Raw genomic sequence first — 18,159 nt, 5'->3', positions numbered from 1 at the left:
CAGGTGTAGGGGGAATGTGCTAAGTGGGAGTGTATGAACTTAGTCTACTCCAGGGAGTCGAACTTTTTTTTTTCTCAGAGACATGGATCCTCCCCATGCATGCATGCGGAAGTGGGACCCAGTACATAGGGGTTGTTATGCTTAGTCTTGTCACTGTCCCTCCAAGTAGGCTGGTCAGATGGGACGGGCTTACCAAACGGCTGACATGTGGAGCAGGGCTGCAAAAGTCTTCATCTTAGTTGTCCATCAGCCTACCTATTAGCCACCAAAGCTAACAAAGGGGGAGGGGGTAGTGGGGTGATAGTTGAGGGCGTGCCACGTCGCACACCTTTTTCTCCAGGAAGACGTGGGCGTGTGAGAGGTAGCATGCATGGCCACGTTTCTCACATTGTATGTGGTCTGCTATCAATATTCATATCACCCCGCAATTAATGTGAAATGGTGGGGTAAAGTAATGCGCATGACCTAGTCAAATCCCCTTAATGGGGCAGATTCCTTTGAGACAGATTTCTATATTCATTGAACCGCCGAATATAGTCCCTCAAACATTCACCTGGGTTGAGTTAAATTGTGAAGGTCTTCCTCGATCGCGTGGCACTTGTATGTACCCTGAAAGTTGGCGACGAACTGAGATCGAGCAGGGTAGGAGATGAACTAGCCATGATCGAGCAGATCCTTTCAACACAGACGACAAGTAGTTTGCGAGCGCATTGTCATCTGCTCCAGCAGCGTAAAGAACCGTGGAATAAACATGGAGGAATTCCTCAGGGACGGTGCTTCCATCGCTCCTGGTTAGAATTTTTCGATCCACCGTATTTCTCGCAATGTTGGAGTGAACGCTCGGTTGTCGTCATTATTGCGTCGAGGTGAACGGCGCTGATGTCGGTGAGCGTTGTCTTGTTCTCGTCGTTCCCGTCGGCGCCCGTTCAAGTGGTCACGTAAATCGCGATTATCTTGAGGGGTGGGGTCCCCTGACGAGGTCCTCGAGGTGAGGTATTGGGAGGTTACGACCAGGATCTCAGCTCGAATGTTCGTTGGGGTCTTCTTCGACACTGCCGTCGACGTGCACCTCTTCTCCTCGAGCTGGGAGTTGAGGAGGATCTTGAGCCGGAGGTCCAGTCGCCGCCGCAAAAGCACTATTGAGATTCACCATTGTGGATCGTAGTCGTTCGACCCGCCATCAGGGAACATGACCGGATCAAAAGGGCTCTATCTTAATATTGAGTTGATTGTGTTCAAATGCTTGGCGGGAGTACAGATGGGATCTGTGGTCGCCCGAGCAGTTGGATTTTGATTACTCGGACTACTCCCTCGATTACGTTCACCTTTCGTAGAGTATTAGGTGCCGAGGACTCTAGATCCTCCAAGCTATGTAAAACCGAGGCCTCGTGGGGGTCCATACCAATGAATCCCGAAACGGTCAGGAGCTCCCTGGGCTCTGTTCCTATGCAACGCTTCGAGTTTGAACTCGTCGTTCTTGGATCTGAGGGCGTGGAGGTTTGGTGGCGTCAAGGAAGACTTTGCAGCCTAAGAGCTCATGTCCTCTTGAGTCTTGACTTATGGATCAGACACCAGGTGGTCTTGGTTGGTGAAGCACGCTGAATACCCCGTTCCTTGCAGGCTTCGAGTTCAGCTCTCACGTGTTGCACCACCTTGCAGTCCGTAAAAGAGTGATTGGTCGTCTTGTGGATGACGCACCAAGTGGTAGATCTTCGAGGAGTTGTCCTTGCCGGCGCCTGATTCCCAGCAAATAGATGATTTCTGGCCGCTCGAGGCTACTTCTCGGATGTCGTCATAGTCGATGCTCTCCTTTCTCGGATGTTCGTCATAGTCGACCTAGTTGCATCCATGAGGAAAGCGAGTGTGGCGGCGGACTATTGCTGCTTGTACTTGTCGCCAACGAAGATCTCCTACGAACGCACCATCTCCTTTCTCCCTAAGATTTTCGCCGCGAGGTCCTCGAACTACCTCATGGTTGAAAGGTGCTTGAAGTTAACGCGCATGGCGTCCAAGCCCGAATCGACGACGACGCATGCCGACGGGCATGCCTTGGGCATCCTTGTGCTCACGAGGAAGATGAGTGTGTCCATCAAGCTAGCATAGAGGATTTGGGGACGATTCAATGAAAATCCATGGGTTGAACCCATTTTGGACCCAAAGGTATATGACCGAAAACCAGATCGATCCAATCCACTTTCAGCAAAGTCCAAACTGCCCCAACCCAACAGCTTCGTTAGACCATTTCTACCCAAAATGAAAACCAATCCATTATACCAATTCCCACCCAACCTATTAGCAGGCCTATCCACAATGCCCATGCATGCATATGAAAGAGGGACCCAATACACAAGGGTTGGTTTGCTTGGTCTTGTCGCTGTCCCTCCAAGTAGGCCGGTCGGATGGAATGGGCTCACCTACTAGCTAACATCTGGAGCAAGGCCGCAAAGTCTTCATCTTATTTGTCCCTAGGCCCACCTATCAACCACCGAAGCTGACAGGGAGGGCTTGGGGTGATAGTTGAGGGCGTGGCACATCGCAAACCTTTTTCTCCAAGGTGACGTGGGCGCGTGAGAGGCAGCATGCACAACCACATCTCCTATGTCGCCTATGATAAGCTCACAAGATTTGTATCACCCCGTAATTAATGCAAAATGATAGGATAAAATAACGCACAAGACCTAGTCAAATCCTCTTAATGGGCCAGATTCCTTCGGGGAGACCTCGAGTCCTGCTGCTATCCTCGGGGGCTCGGGGCCCTAATCCACCCAGGTTAGACGTTTCAGCCCCGGGGTCTGAAGGACTTGTCCACGGGCTGTTGTCTTCCTCAGGTCATCTTCGTGAGCTTGGGGCAAAGGTTGATGCCGTGCGCCATCTTCCCCTTGAGACAAAGTGGGGCTCATAGTGACCCAAGCATATGATAAAGTGAAAACCCTTGTTCCCACTTCTCCGACAAACAACATCAATAGCAACAACCGTGGTGGAGCTTGACATAAACTTAAGAGGGGAAACATTATATAAGCATGTAAAGAGTGTTCAAAATATCAAAAGTTAAAACAAAGTTTCTCTTACTATAGGACAGGTATTTAAAAATGTAAACGTTTTAGTAAAAAGTGTAAAATATAGTATAATGTCGACAAGAAAATATTAGTAGCGTGAAAATAAAATAAATAATCTATGTACGTCCTAAAAGGAAAAAAAAAGAATAAGTAGAATCAAACCCCTAATTCTCAGGGATGAGACATCCGCCAGCTAACCTACCTATCAAATCTAGGATGTTGCAGTGTTGCACATATTACTATCTACATCAACTTGAAAACACTGGAGGGGCCACTGCGCAGTTTGACCTCCATTATGCTCTGCCACTGGCAACAACACAGGAAAAAAAAAGAAAATAAGCTAGATGAGCAAACTGTTATCAGGCTAATGGCGGTCATCCCATCTCACTTCTAGACAACTAATGTGTTTGAGGAGTAGGAGATTGGGGAGATACGCAAAACGAGGTGAGCCATTAGCGCATGATTAATTAAGTATTAACTATTTTAAATTTCAAAAATGGATCAATATGATTTTTTAAAGCAACTTTCCTATAGAAAATTTTTGTAAAAAACGCACCGTTTAGTAGTTTGGGAAGCGTGCGCACGGAAAACGAGGTGCTTTCTCACCCTATCTAATACAAACGAACGCAGCCTAACAACATCATCAAAGTTCTGGCTACCAAAGAAAAATGATAACAGCAGTGAACAGTATTTTTTTTGGTTTCCCCTAGTAGGCCAAGATCAACTGCATTATACAACAACATATATTGTGACAAAATTATCAGATTTTAATTTGTTGCATAGGAAACTGCATAAGTAAAATGTAGATCTAGATTATTAACCAACCAACAACAGAAAAAGGGTGCATTTGTTGTTGATAACCAAATGGCAATAAGAAAATTGAATTACTATTACACACAGAGTACAACAGCCAACTTTTGTTTATAGTTGTTCAAGGCAGCACCAGTCATTTAACACACACAATCATAACAATTAAGAACAATCCAATCTTGGCATTTGAAGCAGGTGTACAGTTCTGTAGCATTTCTCTAATATATATAACATCAATATACTTTTGCAACTAAGTCCTTTCAATTCAAAATTTCAAACTTTCAACTCCAACTTAGAACATTCAACTCATTTTCAAAATTCCAAATTAATAATTTATTTATCGTTTTACTATAAAAGTTAAATTAAAACGCTAAGCACTAGGCTGCGCGGGGGCTGAGCGGCTTACGGTTGCGGCGCATACTCCCTCGTTCCATAAAAAACCAATCTAGTGTCGGATATGACAAATTATAGTATTACTATGAATTTGGACATCCAATATTATGTTGGTTTTTCAAGGACGGAAAAAGTAATGTGTTACTAGGTTGGTTTTTTATGGGAGAGAGTTTGCGCGGGTCAGACCGATGGATCCGCATGTGAACATTGATGCACGACAGAGTATGAGGAATGCATATGAACCTGGAGGCATGTCGGCGGTAGGAGATTCAGTAGGATTGGCAATCCCTTCTCCTCTGTGACTGTGCCGCCAATCCATTTCCTCGTCCCGTCGCCGCGAGAACCCATCCCTGCATATACAAACAAAGAGGTGGCCAACGTTAAGACGAAGAAACAAAGCTGCATCCTTGACGTCCCGGACGAGTGAGTACGTGCATGCTTCAAGATTCAAGAGCAAGATTGCACTCAAAGATGGAAGAGGCTGTACCATGTCCTTGTTGTTGTCTGTCCTTCCGGTTTGCTTCTCCAATCTCCTCCTCCTGATACTCCTGGCCTTCGGAAGTAGGTGCTCCCCCCTCTTTCCGGTGGATGCAATCCTGGTTCTGGTTGTGGTTGGTGCCCGTAGTCGCCGCCGCCGCGTGCTCCTGGCGGCCGGTATTTGCCTCCTCCTCCTCCCGATGAGTGCCAGTCGCCGCCGAGTGCTCCTGGCGGCCGGCGTTCACCTCTTCCTCCTCCCGAGAAGATGTGCCCTTGGGCGGCGCGCGCTCCTGGCGGCCGGTATTTCTCTTCTCCTCCTCCCGAGCTGTGAGATTGAGCGGCGCGTGCTCCTGGCGGCCGGTATTTTTCTCCTCCTCCCGGTCCCGGAGCTCGATTCGTGTCCATAGTACGTCCTGGATGCATCATTTCTTGGTTAGTACAAGACTACACAGAAAGAAACGTGGAGAAAGAGACGTACGCGCGCGCCGCCGCGGCGTGGTCTCCACGGCGACGAAAGATGGAGCCTCCTCGCCGGGCGACGCACGTGCCGGCCGGCGAGGCGAGACCAACACGCAGTACGCACGCACGCACGCGCAACCGCAACCGCAACCGCAACGGCTCAGGATCGATCATCGAACGCGCGCGACGGGCGCCGGCGGTCGAGGAGACGACGACGCGCGAGAGCTAGGTGGGGGTGGGAAGGAGGATCGATCGGGGCCGCACACCCTTTCCTTTCGATATTGCTTCTCCTCCTCCTCCTTGCCTTGATTCTTAGCTTCCATCGCTACTCCCTCCCCCATCCCTATCATTTTCTTGCTCCTCCTGTCCTGCCACCCTAGGTAGACGACGACTACTCCAACTGGTTTGCAAATCTGGGATGGGGAGAGGCCGAGAGAGGAGGAGGAAGAGGAGGAGGAGGAGAGAACCCAAAACCCCAAACACCGACCACACCACCCTCCACCACCCCAAGGCTTGCAGGAGACTTCTCTCTCTCTCTCTTCTTCTTGGTAACGAGACACATGGCGCGGATGAAGCGAACAGCCTTTTTCTTGCTTGTTTTTTTGCTAACAAGGGAAAGTGGGAAACCCAAGTACAGACCAGCATACCGCGCTTGGCCCCCGTTGCCACTCTGCTCCCCTCGCAGTCACAAGGACTCGATTTTGAAATTGTATCCATTTTGTCATGTTGTTTTTTTAATAGTTTTAAAAATGATGGTGAAGATGTTGTACGGATTTTGTCCAGTTTGGTTTAAAATATACTTAAAATTTTCAAATTTTAAATTTATGGTCAAATAATTATGCCCCCCTTTGTTTTTTCCTCACATAAATCATTTTTTCACGTTGAGGGATATAGTCACTTTTTTAAAAAAAATCTAACAATCGACTTGTGGTCAATTAACAGAATGAGTATAGAAAAAAATCAAAATGAAAACTCGATGGCATGTAGAGAATAAAGCAAAAAAAAATTAAGGCATAGAAAGAAATAAATGAAAATTCTTTTTTTCTTATTAATATATATTTCTGTGCCACTTTTTTCTTTTTTTCTCTTTTGGCTTAGGCCGTCCTTGTATATACCCTTTTTCTTATTAATATATACCATGGAGGCCTCCCTCACTGTGTTTTGATAAAAAAAATAAACAAAAATGCAAGTACATAAGGAATTTGCTCAACAATAAGGTTGGATTCGAATGTGTAGATTTAGTGGCGCGGAAAATACAACATATGTTTCGCTCATGGTAAATTGAGTATGAAATATTATAAATTAAAAAAATGAATTTGTTTGATTTTATAAATAAACTTCTATTAGAAAATATATGAAAAAAATATTGTTTAGCAGTTCAGAAATGAGAGAGTAGTTAACCGGATAAGCTCTTTAGAACGCACCCTCACATATGTTTGATCTCTAAACAATTCCATTTAGTCTTACCAAGTTTTGGAGAAAATTGAAAAAAAAAAAAGCTCCACGAGTAACATTTTTTGAACTGAAAATTTCAAGTCCAAACATGTGTCCAGTTAAAACCGGTCTTACCAGGTACAGTACTTGTGTTTTAAAACCTTGATTAGCACTGATACCATTTCTTTATTAAACATAAAAAAAATTCATGCATTTGTCCTATAAAAAACTGGTAATTCGTTGGTGTACACACGGTACATTGCGTCTGCATGCAAGTTATTTCAAACGAAGCTTAGATTCATAGCCTGTGTTTAGTTACACGCTAAAATTGAAAGTTTGAAAAAATTGAAACGATGTAATAGAAAAAATTTATATGTATAGAAAAATTCGATGTGATGGAAAAATTTAAAGTTCGAAGAAAAAAAAAGTTAGAATAAACAGGGCCATAGACAAAATAGTAACCTGAGCCACACGCCCACACCTACACACATCCACACCGGCGATGAGGATCCGCATCCTATGCCTTTGCTCCCAAGTCCCAACGGCAAAATTTGCCTTACCTTCAATCTGAACCATCCATTAATGGATCAATGATGTTTCCATTGCCCATGGGACCCACCTCCACTAACACTAAACAAGAGAAGATACATTGAAGGAAAAGCTACTTTCCTGCTTAATTAAAAGAAAAGACTTCAGAAAATTAAAAGGAGGTGGAGATTGGAAAAAAAATCACTGTAAAAAAAAGGGTTTATGAACATATATACATTTTTCTACGCCATTTGTTTGACGTCTCCTCTACAAGCATCCTTGCAAGTAATGAACTGTTTTTTTTTCACTGTATTACTTCGTAGGAGTATTTCACTATTTACTTCTTGTGGACAATTTTCCTACTTCCTCTGTTTCACAATATAAGTCATTCTAGCATTTTCCATATTCATATTGATGTTAATGAATCCAGATAGATATATATGTCATAGATTCATTAACATCAATATTAACATTAATATGAATGTAGAAAATGCTAGAATGACTTACATTGTGAAACGGAGGGAGTAGTCACTATCTTTCATTGTTTACTTTTTGTGGACAATTTTCCTAGTCACTATCTGCTTTAGTTTCTTTTATTTTTCAAGTTAATATTAATATATAGAGTTCAATATCGTGTCTTGTTTTAATTAATTGAGCAGGAAACAACAAGTTCTTTCCGCGTACTCCCCCTCAGAATGGTAGTCGAGGCAAATAGTAGTCAATTAAAACATGCATCATCCTTTGATCTATTGGTCTCTCACCCCTCTTCCCGGGGGCAGTTGGGATGGCAGAGTTGCAGCTTTTTCCTAGCTAGCGCAGTCGCGTCGTGTGGAGAGTTCGATCGTGTGAAAAGTTTGATCGGTGCGGTGCAGCGCGGAAGGGCGCGTGCATGCCAATGTGCCATGCCATGCGCGGCTCGGATTTAGGGTGTTTAGTCCTATAAAAAACCAACCCAACACATTTTACGAATTTGGAGATTCGTAGTCCTAAAATATATCACATATAGTTTTAGATTCGTTTTTTAGGATGGAGGGAGTAGATCCGTGGATGAATGCGCATGTTTTCTAAGCCCCATAAACAGTGTTATTTTCATAAAAAAACATTACTCTCTCTATATAAAAATAAATTTATTAGGAAACTTTGTTAAATTTATTTCAAACTTTATAATATTTAAATAATTCAGTTGTACCCTCGAATAGCTATTTATTCACAACAAATCATACAGTAGTTTTCTATAGTTGGATGGGCATTCCTCGAGGTTCCACAAAATGAAGAACACTTCTCAAGGCAAAATATCCAGTGAAGTTTTAGCAGAGATTAAGTTAAGAGGTTAAGGTTACGGTGAGACTACCTTTATACATTTGAGATTTGACAGCTCATTAGTTTTCTTGACCATAATTAAAATGAAGCAACAAATACATGAAATAATACAGGTACAACCTAGTATATCAACTTGTAGCATTTCAAATGTTGTCTTAAATATATACACTTCTCTACATACCTGTCATAACAAATATCTCATTTTATTTCTTCACCTACTTACTGATCATCTTAACTACTACTTATACAATACAGTAGCAAATATTTTTTTACCTTACCTTTAATACTAACAATGGGTAAAAGTAGCTATAAAACGGGGCAGATGTAGGAGTTGGATTGGAAAATTGGTACTATAGAAAACTTATATTTAATTTATGAACAGACTAGTCGTTTATATTTCGGAGAATGGGACTAGTATAAGCATTTCTAACTTTTGACTCAGCAGTACCATCCATTTCTACTCCCACAATGACCGAGAGAAAGCTGCAAAGCTTTTGCATTAACTGCAGGGGTTGAAGTTCATGGATCCCTGCAATAAAAAGAGGAGGAGAGATTCACGGACGGGAGTAGTATGGTCAGGGATCCAGGGATGTTCCATCAGTAGTTCCATCAGACCCTGTTTGATCAGAAGAAAAACAAAGTGACTTTAAATCAAAGGATTTATATAGTATTCAAATCATATAGAAAAAATTTCTATTTGGCCATTTGATTCAAAGGATTGAGGGTCCCTTTAAATCGCAGGAATGGAAAAACGGAGGAATAGGAAAAACGTAGGATTCTGACAGGAATATATGTGTAAAACAGAGGATTGGAAAACACAGTTAAAACATAGAAATGACCGTTTGATTGGACCACAGGAAAAACACAGGAATCGAATGAGAGAGATAGACTTAAAGGAATTTTTCCAAGAGGTTGGACCTCTTGCTAACTTTCCTCCAAAATCTCTATAGGATTAGCCATTCTATAGGAATTTTAAAGGATAGTATAGGATTCAATCCTTTGTTTCAAAGGCTTTCATAGGATTTTTTTTTCCATATGATTGAAATCCTTCAAATTTCCTACACTTATCCTATAAATCAAAGGGCTCTGAAGCTTTCCAAATCCCATGAAATTCCTATGGAATGGCACATTGCATGTGGATTTTGGAGGAAATATAACAAGAACTCCAACCTCTTGGAAAATTTCCTTTGAGTCTATCTCTCATTCGATTCCTGTGTTTTTCATGCGTTCCCATCAAACGACCATTCCTGTGTTTTTCCTGTGTTTTGCAATCATCTGTTTTACACTTCAATTCCTATCAGAATCTTGTATTTTTCCTATTCCTCTGTTTTTTTAACCCTGCGATTCAAAGGGGCCCAAAATATGAGAAGAGAAACATACGAAGAAACATAAAATTACACGTATAAAATAAAGAATTGATAAATAATACAGGAAATATAGACGAGTGAGTGTTTCGAAATTGGAATGAAGGAATCCTAGATAACAATAATCTTATCTTATATGCTTACAATCATTTTCATTTGGGCTCATGTTATACAAATCATACCGGCCCTCTTCTCTATTTTAGGGCTTCTTTGGACTGAACTATTTTCAAGTAAAATCTAAATGATTCTAATCTTTAGAAATGCTTCCCTATTAGCTCCTTTGGAAAAAAAAGAATATATTTGAGAAAAAACCTATGGACTTGCTCTCTACTACCCAATTAGACCATCCCCAAGCCAGAAACTATACAGTAGTTTCCATACTTGTCATGTAATATAGATACTATGTATAGAAACTATCTATCCAATGGATGGTGTCTTCAAATTAAATTCTCATCCAATCATCTCTATTCTCTCTCTTTTCATCCACCTATCCATTTCTTGCATGAGAAATGGTTTCTTCATTTTTTTACATCTCTCATCATTAACTCTCTTGCCACATCATAGTTTTGTTTACGTGGCAATGTATTAAATGCTATGGACAATAGATGATATGGAGGGTTGGGGATGGCCTTACAGAGAAAAATAAACGTGGGGTCTCATGTTATATTTTCCTTTGAGAAATCTCATCCCCCCATTTCTACAGAATGACATTAAGGGGTGTCATGAATTTAATCCTTTATTAGCAAATGTTTACTGTAGCACCACATTATTAAATTATGGAGCAATTAGGCTTATAAGATTCGTCTCATAAATTAGTCGCAATATGTGCAATTAGTTATTTTTTAGCCTATATTTAATACTTCATGCAGATGTTCAAATGTTTGATAATTTATAACAGACATTATCTTCTCAGCTAATCACAACTCTTCACTATTCAGTTTTTCCACATATCTCCACTTCTTATCTAATCACAGCTCTCTTTATTTAATTATACCTATTTTTTAATATTTTCTCTATCTCATAATATAAGCGATTTTTGGTGGACAGACGGTCTGTTCAGATTCATTGTATTAGGATGTGTCATATCTACAGAAATCTCTTATGTTATGGGACGGAGGGAGTAACAGTATACAAGTTTAAAAGTGATTATATTCTGGGTGGGAGGAAGTATGGTTTCATGTGACTTACTGGGGTGCTTAAATAAATATACCAGTGCGTACCGATTAGATTACGAAATCATCGTTGCTCGAATATTTCCCCGTCCGCTGTGCGTCGACTCCGACTGCTCGTGTGTTCGCCCGCCGCCGCCGATTCCTATCCATCTCGCGAGCGAGCAGGGGCGCCGTCGTTCGTCCTGCTGCTTCCGCCGCATCCATCCTGGTGAGCACCCATCCGTTATACACGCTCTTTCCGATCTCTCTCTCTACCCACGCACTTCTACTCGAATTTGCGTTAAACCCTAGCCTCTGTTCTGTAAATTTGCCCTAACCTTAATACTAATAACAATTTGCCTTTACTGTTTTTCTTCCTTCATCTTAGCTCTGGGGGGATCGATTTCGTGTTTGCCTCTCTTTAGATAGAATTTTTCCCCCAATGTTCGAGTGCATATATTGGTCTGGTCGGGCAATCCCTTTTATCTTCCTTCATTCATTTACCTGAAAACAACGGCGTATCGTACCTTTTGCTTTTCCCTGTGCTGTTGTGAATACAAGTGTGGAGGTCACTGCAATGCTGTGCTGTTCGTGAAAATTGATGATGCCACTCTAGTTTTCAACTGTCGATGTGTCTTGATGCTTCAGTCTCTGATCATTGCTATTCTTACCGCTTACAGTGCTAAAGTTTGTACCTTGCCTTGGAACATTAGTCATGGAGAGTCAGAGAATGACCTGGCTCTACGATCGTCACCACTCCTTGAAACATAATAAAGCTGAAAGACAAGCCATTCTATCAACTTATAGATTAGCAAAACGTCCAAATCTCTCTTCAGAAGGTATGATTGGCGAAAGTTGCATTGTGAGGACAAATTGTTTCAGTGTTCATCTGGAGTCTTTGGATGATCAGACTATCTATGAATATGATGTAAGTTTCTGATTCACATAACTTGTCTATAACATGAAATTTATTTGCGCCATTAGTATTCGTATCTGATGTTATTTTTATCAGGTATGTGTCACTCCTGAGGTTGGAATCAATCGTGCTGTTATTAGAGAGTTGGTAAAACAGCAGAAAGATTCTGGTTTGGGTGGCCGTCTTCCTGCCTATGATGGAAGGAAGAGGCTATACACATCTGGTCCATTGCCATTTGATTCACATAGATTTCTTGTTCTGCTGGATAGTATTGAAGACAGTCCTGAAGAGTCAAGGCACTTGAGAGTGAGAGATTTTGTGGTCACTTTAAAATTTGCTGCAAAAATTTCCTTATGGACTTTACGCAAGTTCCGTGGTGGGAAGCCAAACCGAGAAAGTCGAGCGGCCCTGCGAGCACTTGACGTTGTTCTAAAGGAATTACCCACTGCAAGGTTAGCTTTCGTTCTCACTGTGTTCCGTTTTCCGTCTTTCTGTATTATTATTATTCCCATTCAATAATTTTGCATATTCAGGTATACCCAATTTGCTGGTTCATTTTACTCACCTAACTTAGGAGAATGCCGACAATTGTGTAAGGTCTTGGAAAGCTGGCGTGGTTTTCACCAAAGAATACAAGCTACTCAGATGGGACTTCAACTGAATATCGGTCAGATCCCAACTATTCATCGTGGTTTTGTATTTCAGACCTGAGAATGAGAATTTCTATGTCGCCCCTTCTGAAATTGATCTTGCTTTGATTGAGTTGAACTTCTTATAAGTAATAAGGTACAAGTGGTAATGAAGAAAACCGTAAGATTGTTCATATTGAAACCGTTTCATATGTTGTGTATTAGGAACACATGTCCTCAATAATTACCGTTCAGTATAAAATATGGTTACATGTTTGTACCATTTCCGTAAATGCTTGAAGCTGCAATATGAAGTATGATACATTGCAGAAATCTTAAGGTTTCCTAATTTATTTCTACTTTTTTTTGGGAATAATATTTTATTTCTACTTTAATAAGCTCACTAGCATTTTATGCATGCTAAGGGCCAAGAATGCATGTTCACTGTATTCCTATATACATCATATAGTGGGATAAGTACGTCTTGAACTTGCCTCTGGTCTTTTTCCATGTCTTGAGGAAGTTTAGTACTCTATTGCAGACGTGTCATCATCAGTGTTCATCAAGCCTGTACCTGTGGTTGACTATGTTGCACAGCTTCTTAACGAGGACATCTTATTAGACAGACCATTATGTAGCACTGAGTTCTTGAAGGTCAGGTCGTTTTGTCATCCTATTTAATCACAAACTGATCATTGCTATTCTGTTACTTAGTACTTGATTTAAATTCCTGTGTTCACTCCATTACAAGATTCACTTTTTTTCCCCTCTTTGTTAGATTAAGGAGGCTCTAGAAGGTCTGAAGGTTCAGATTAATGGCATTTTGTTCAACACATATCATGTACAAGACCTTGTCCATCAAGCAGCAAGGTATTTACTGTATGCACTTGCTTTCACACATAAAAATATTCTCTTGTGTCTATAGTTCTGCTCTAAATAGGCCATCTATGATGATAATAGGTTAATGCTATTTTGGTTTTTCCTGCAACAGTTTTCCAGTTAACTTTAGTATTCAGTACCCATCTTTGCCTTGCTTGAAAGTGGCTCATTTTGGGGAGACAATATTTCTGCCATTGGAGGTTAGTATCCTGAGCGAACATTTATTCTACAATATCCAACAATATTAAGAATGGACACACACTATCGTCTTATAAAAACTGCTTCTTATCACCTTCTGTATTCTAGGTCTGTAAAATTGCTGAGGGACAATGTCACCAGAAACAGCTCAATGCAAAACATATGGCTGCTCTTCTTCAGGTAGCTCGACAGCCCCCTAATGAGCGTGACTACAACATTCTGCAGGTAACCTGATACAAAAATTTCTACATTCAGTTTATGTTTGTTTAGGATTTCTTTTAAATATTTTAGCCATGTCAATAACATTAAGTGGATCAGTTCAATCTGCAAACTTCCACAAGTTAGTTATAAATATCATATCATGTCATATCATGGATTTTTTTCGATGATAATCAAAAGACCTACATGAGGATGTGCTTAAGGTGATCATGCTGTCATCCTTATGCACAAGATTTATGTTATGCTATTAACATGTCATGAGCAGTGAGCACTAGAAGATCATACATATTTAGGAGTATAAACTGGCATAATCTGATCTAAATGTGGCACCTAAGCCCTTTCGCAAACAACCTAACTCCTAGAGCCACCATAGCAGATGCTTGAATACGTGCATGTATACGTGTTGGGAAGAGGAGAGTGGTCCTTCACTGATTTTTTTTAAAAATATTTTTGGAGGCAACCCTACCACTCCGCCTCAGAGTGAGTATGGGTCTTATGGGTGGAGACCTTTTATATTAGATGGAACATAAAAATTATACTAACATGAATGAAGGCAAAAGGTATTGGTTTGACTCAAAAGTATTTGGGGCTAAACCGGTTGCCTCAAATTTGCATACCCCCCGGCTTGGCTTAAAGAATGATATTGAGGTAAACGAACATTTACCTCAAAGTACTGTTCAGAGGCTAACACATTACCTCAGAATTTAATTTGAACTTTGAAGGGAACCAACTTGTATGAGCCTTAGGATGCACCTCTGTTGTGTTCTTTGTTGTAGTGACATTTTTCATTATTGTTAGATTTTTGAGATTGTGCACACAGATATTTCTTGTCCATATGAAAATAAGCTGTTTGTCGCACCACTTGTAATTTGTTTTGTGATCTTGAAGTTTTATTATCTACTATCATCAGGCTTCAGTTTTCTTTATCATGGCCATTGACTATTTTCATGCATTTGACATGGCATATCAACAACCCAAATTTGCTTAACAGGTGCGATTCTAATATGAAAACAGATTATTTAAAGTAGGCCACCATATGCGGATTAAAGTTTCCAGTTTTACATGTAATTAGTTATCATGTTCTTTTGGAAAAGAACATATTATGCTCTAGATTTTCTTATCATGTTATGTCTTTGGTTACCAGACTGTGCATCAGAACAAATACCAGGAGGACCCACATGCTAAAGAGTTTGGCATTAAAATTGAGGAAAAACTTGTATCAATTAAATCTCGCATCCTACCTGCTCCTTGGGTATGTCTTAACAGTCATTTACATATGCTGATTGCGATGTCTGTTGCATGTGTTATGCTGTAGGTCTGACTTTTCTTTTTCTATCAGCTTAAATTCCATGACAGTGGCGAGACGACAGAATTCTTGCCACAACTTGGCATATGGAATATGATGCATAAGGTACTGAGGTGACATATATTGTGCATTTCTCCTTCCAAATTATTTGTTTTTCAGAACTGTTGTGATTATATTTTACAGAAGTTTCTATCTTTGGCAATATTGCATACAGCTGCAAATTAATTTTATGGTAATGCTTTGTTGTAGAAAATGATCAATGGTGGGAGAGTGAAAAGCTGGGCATGTGTTAACTTTTGCTGGAGTGTACGGGAGTATGCTGCTAGGAATTTCTGTTATGACCTTGGCTTTATGTGCCGAGAATCTGGGATGGTAGGTTCTCTATGACCCAAAAGGTGATTCCATTTTTTTTACCTCACAGTTATTCACAATTTTGACCTTTCATATTCCCTATGTCTCAATGTAGGTCTTTTCAGTTAAACCTGTGCTTCCTCTAGTGATTGCTAAACCTGGATGTGTAGAATCTGCACTCAGGACACTTCATGACGATGTCATGGACATACTTAGACCACAGGGCAGAAAACTTGACCTGCTGATTGTAATATTGCCTAACAACAATGGATCTCTTTATGGTATACCTTTTACTTTGTAACACATGTGGGCAGTTTCTTTATGTAATACATGTGAGCATTGACTGATCAATTAATGGTTTTTATTTAATGTACTTGTCATCCACAGGTGATGTCAAAAGAATATGTGAGACAGATATTGGACTGATCTCTCAATGTTGTCTTGCAAAACATGTTCTTAAGATGAACAAGTGGTATCTTGCAAGCGTTGCCCTTAAAATCAATGCTAAGGTTTGTTGTGCTGTACTATTTGCTTGACTGGTCATTCATCAGGTCCTTATTTATTCCTTTGGTTGTGTACGTAGATGGGCGGAAGAAATACTGTACTGGTTGATGCTTTAGAAATGAGACTCCCCCATGTTAGGGATACACCAACTATTGTATTTGGTGCTCATGTCACCCATCCACATCCAGGAAAAGCTAATAGTTCTTCCATTGCTGCTGTAAGTGCACATCTCACTATTTAAGACGCCGTTGCCTGGAGGCAGGAGTCCTGCTTATCTATAACTTTTAAGTGTATATGTGTGCTATATGTAGCAATTGCATGTTTTATGCAGGTTGTTGCTTCTCAAGACTGGCCCGAGGTTACCAAGTATGCTGGTTTAATCAGTGTGCAAGCGTGCCACCAGGAGTCAATACAAGGTCTTTTTAAAGTCCAGGATGATCCGGAAAGAGGAACCACAACTAGCGGAATGATCAAGTACGAATGATTGTGTTACCTTTTAGCATGTGAATACTATACTTGAAAGGTCTTTGTAGTCTATGTACATAAGTTTTGTCTTATATGCAGAGAGCATCTCATGTCTTTCTATCGAGCCACTAAACGGAAGCCCGGAAGGATTATATTTTACAGGTATTAATCTATGTCTGGCGAATTGCCTCATCTTTTCATTCTTTTCATTTTTTAGATAAGGGAGCTTTATTGATCACAAACGATTACACCGAGGTGATAGAATCATACAGAGAACACTCCTGGCCGGACTCATCTCTTCTATGTCTACATATTTGACATTATTCCACGACTGCTCTCTTCAGGGATGGTGTGAGCAAAGGACAGCTCCCTCAGGCTTTGATGCACGAACTTGGTGCCATCAAAATGGTGAAGTTTTTATCCCACATTTTCTTTCTGAACATTTTTGTGATGAGCACTGCATTCTATTTCTTTGAAATGATAAATTTGTGCCATAAAAACAGGCGTGTGCATCTATGGGACCCGATTATAATCCATTAGTTACATACGTGGTGCTCCAGAAGTGTCGCCATACACGTCTGTTTGCTGACTACTATAATGCGAATACTCATGATTCAACTGCAAACATACGGGCTGGTTAGTTGCCAATTTTTGTTTGCTGTACTGCCTATCTTGTCAAACCTAAAACCTTCTTCCTAACCCCTGTGAATTTGTCCAACTTCAGGTACTGTGGTTGATTCAAATATTTGCCAACCAAATCAGTTTGATTTCTACTTGTGTAGCCACCGCAGCACGCAGGTTGAGCTTAGTTCTTCTTTACCCAAATAATTCTTTTTCTTTTTTTTTCATTTGTAACACGCTCCTAGCTGATTCAAAATTTTCCCATTAGGGAACTAAGCGGCCCAGGTATTATCATGTTCTGTGGGACGAGAACGACTTCTTGGCTGGTTCTTTCCAAGAGCTCACAAACTACCTCTGCTACACGTAAGAATGCCACTTGTTATGTGTTTTTACATTTTTGAAATCCCTTGACCGGTTTAACGGACGAGTTGTCACCTATTATTGCAGCTCCGCAACTTGCACCCAATCCATATCAGTTGGTAAGCACGAGCCCCCACATTCTCCTACTATCATTTACTGTAGGAAATGTGCTTTTCCTCTAGCAAAAGCATATATGGTTACGATATATATTCACACCTTTTTCTTCTTTTGCACTCTGCAGTGGCCCCTGTGCACTACGCTCGTCTTCTGTCATCACGAGCTCGATGTTACATTAAACCACGCTCGATTGGCGATTCAACGAGCCACACCTCCTTGCCTTCTGAAGAAGATAGCAGCGCAGCCTCAGAGACTGGCAGTCTTCTTCCTATAAAGGATAATTTGAAAGGGGCCATGTTTTTCTGCTAGAACTGCTGCCAGCAAGATCTGCTGTCATTTTGTACGTGGTCTGTACAGTCCCACAGTTCTTGGTAGATTTGACTGAGCAGTCAAAACTCATTATCGTTCAGCGAGATTCAGGTGTAGCAGCTGTAGGATTACTGATAAACATTGTTCCTGTACCGATACTTTAGAAGAAATGAATTAATTATATCTTAGAACAGCATGAGTATGTTACAGATTAGTGGTTTCACATTTAACATTTTGTGAGTCTATTGATTTGTTATCTTTTTTATGTAGATGCGTCCTGTTGATTAGTTTTC

At 40.8% G+C, this 18,159-nt stretch overlaps 1 protein-coding gene across 2 annotated transcripts; it reads left to right on the top strand.

Annotated features, from left to right (window-relative positions):
* Positions 1-11,079: 11,079 nt before the first annotated feature.
* On the top strand, positions 11,080-18,159 carry LOC4328436 (protein argonaute 17-like). 2 transcript variants are annotated; one of them, NM_001409344.1, is made up of 22 exons: positions 11,080-11,221; positions 11,673-11,920; positions 12,005-12,360; positions 12,442-12,575; positions 13,079-13,191; positions 13,316-13,407; positions 13,529-13,616; positions 13,723-13,839; positions 14,978-15,085; positions 15,173-15,244; positions 15,389-15,511; positions 15,606-15,771; positions 15,878-15,999; positions 16,074-16,211; positions 16,326-16,468; positions 16,559-16,621; positions 16,804-16,867; positions 16,963-17,095; positions 17,184-17,257; positions 17,349-17,443; positions 17,528-17,559; positions 17,682-18,061. In NM_001409344.1, exons 2-22 carry the CDS (start codon positions 11,708-11,710, stop codon positions 17,864-17,866), a joined length of 2,631 nt encoding a protein of 876 aa, NP_001396273.1. In that variant the 5' UTR covers positions 11,080-11,221; positions 11,673-11,707; the 3' UTR covers positions 17,867-18,061. The 2 variants fall into 2 exon arrangements, with proteins under 2 accessions (NP_001396273.1, XP_015624010.1); XM_015768524.3 differs by having other exon boundaries at positions 11,126-11,221; positions 12,506-12,575; positions 17,682-18,159.

Source organism: Oryza sativa, chromosome 2 (assembly GCF_034140825.1).
Source record: "Oryza sativa Japonica Group chromosome 2, ASM3414082v1".
Taxonomy (NCBI): Eukaryota; Viridiplantae; Streptophyta; class Magnoliopsida; order Poales; family Poaceae; genus Oryza; species Oryza sativa.
This window is presented reverse-complemented; position numbering and strand designations above follow the sequence as displayed.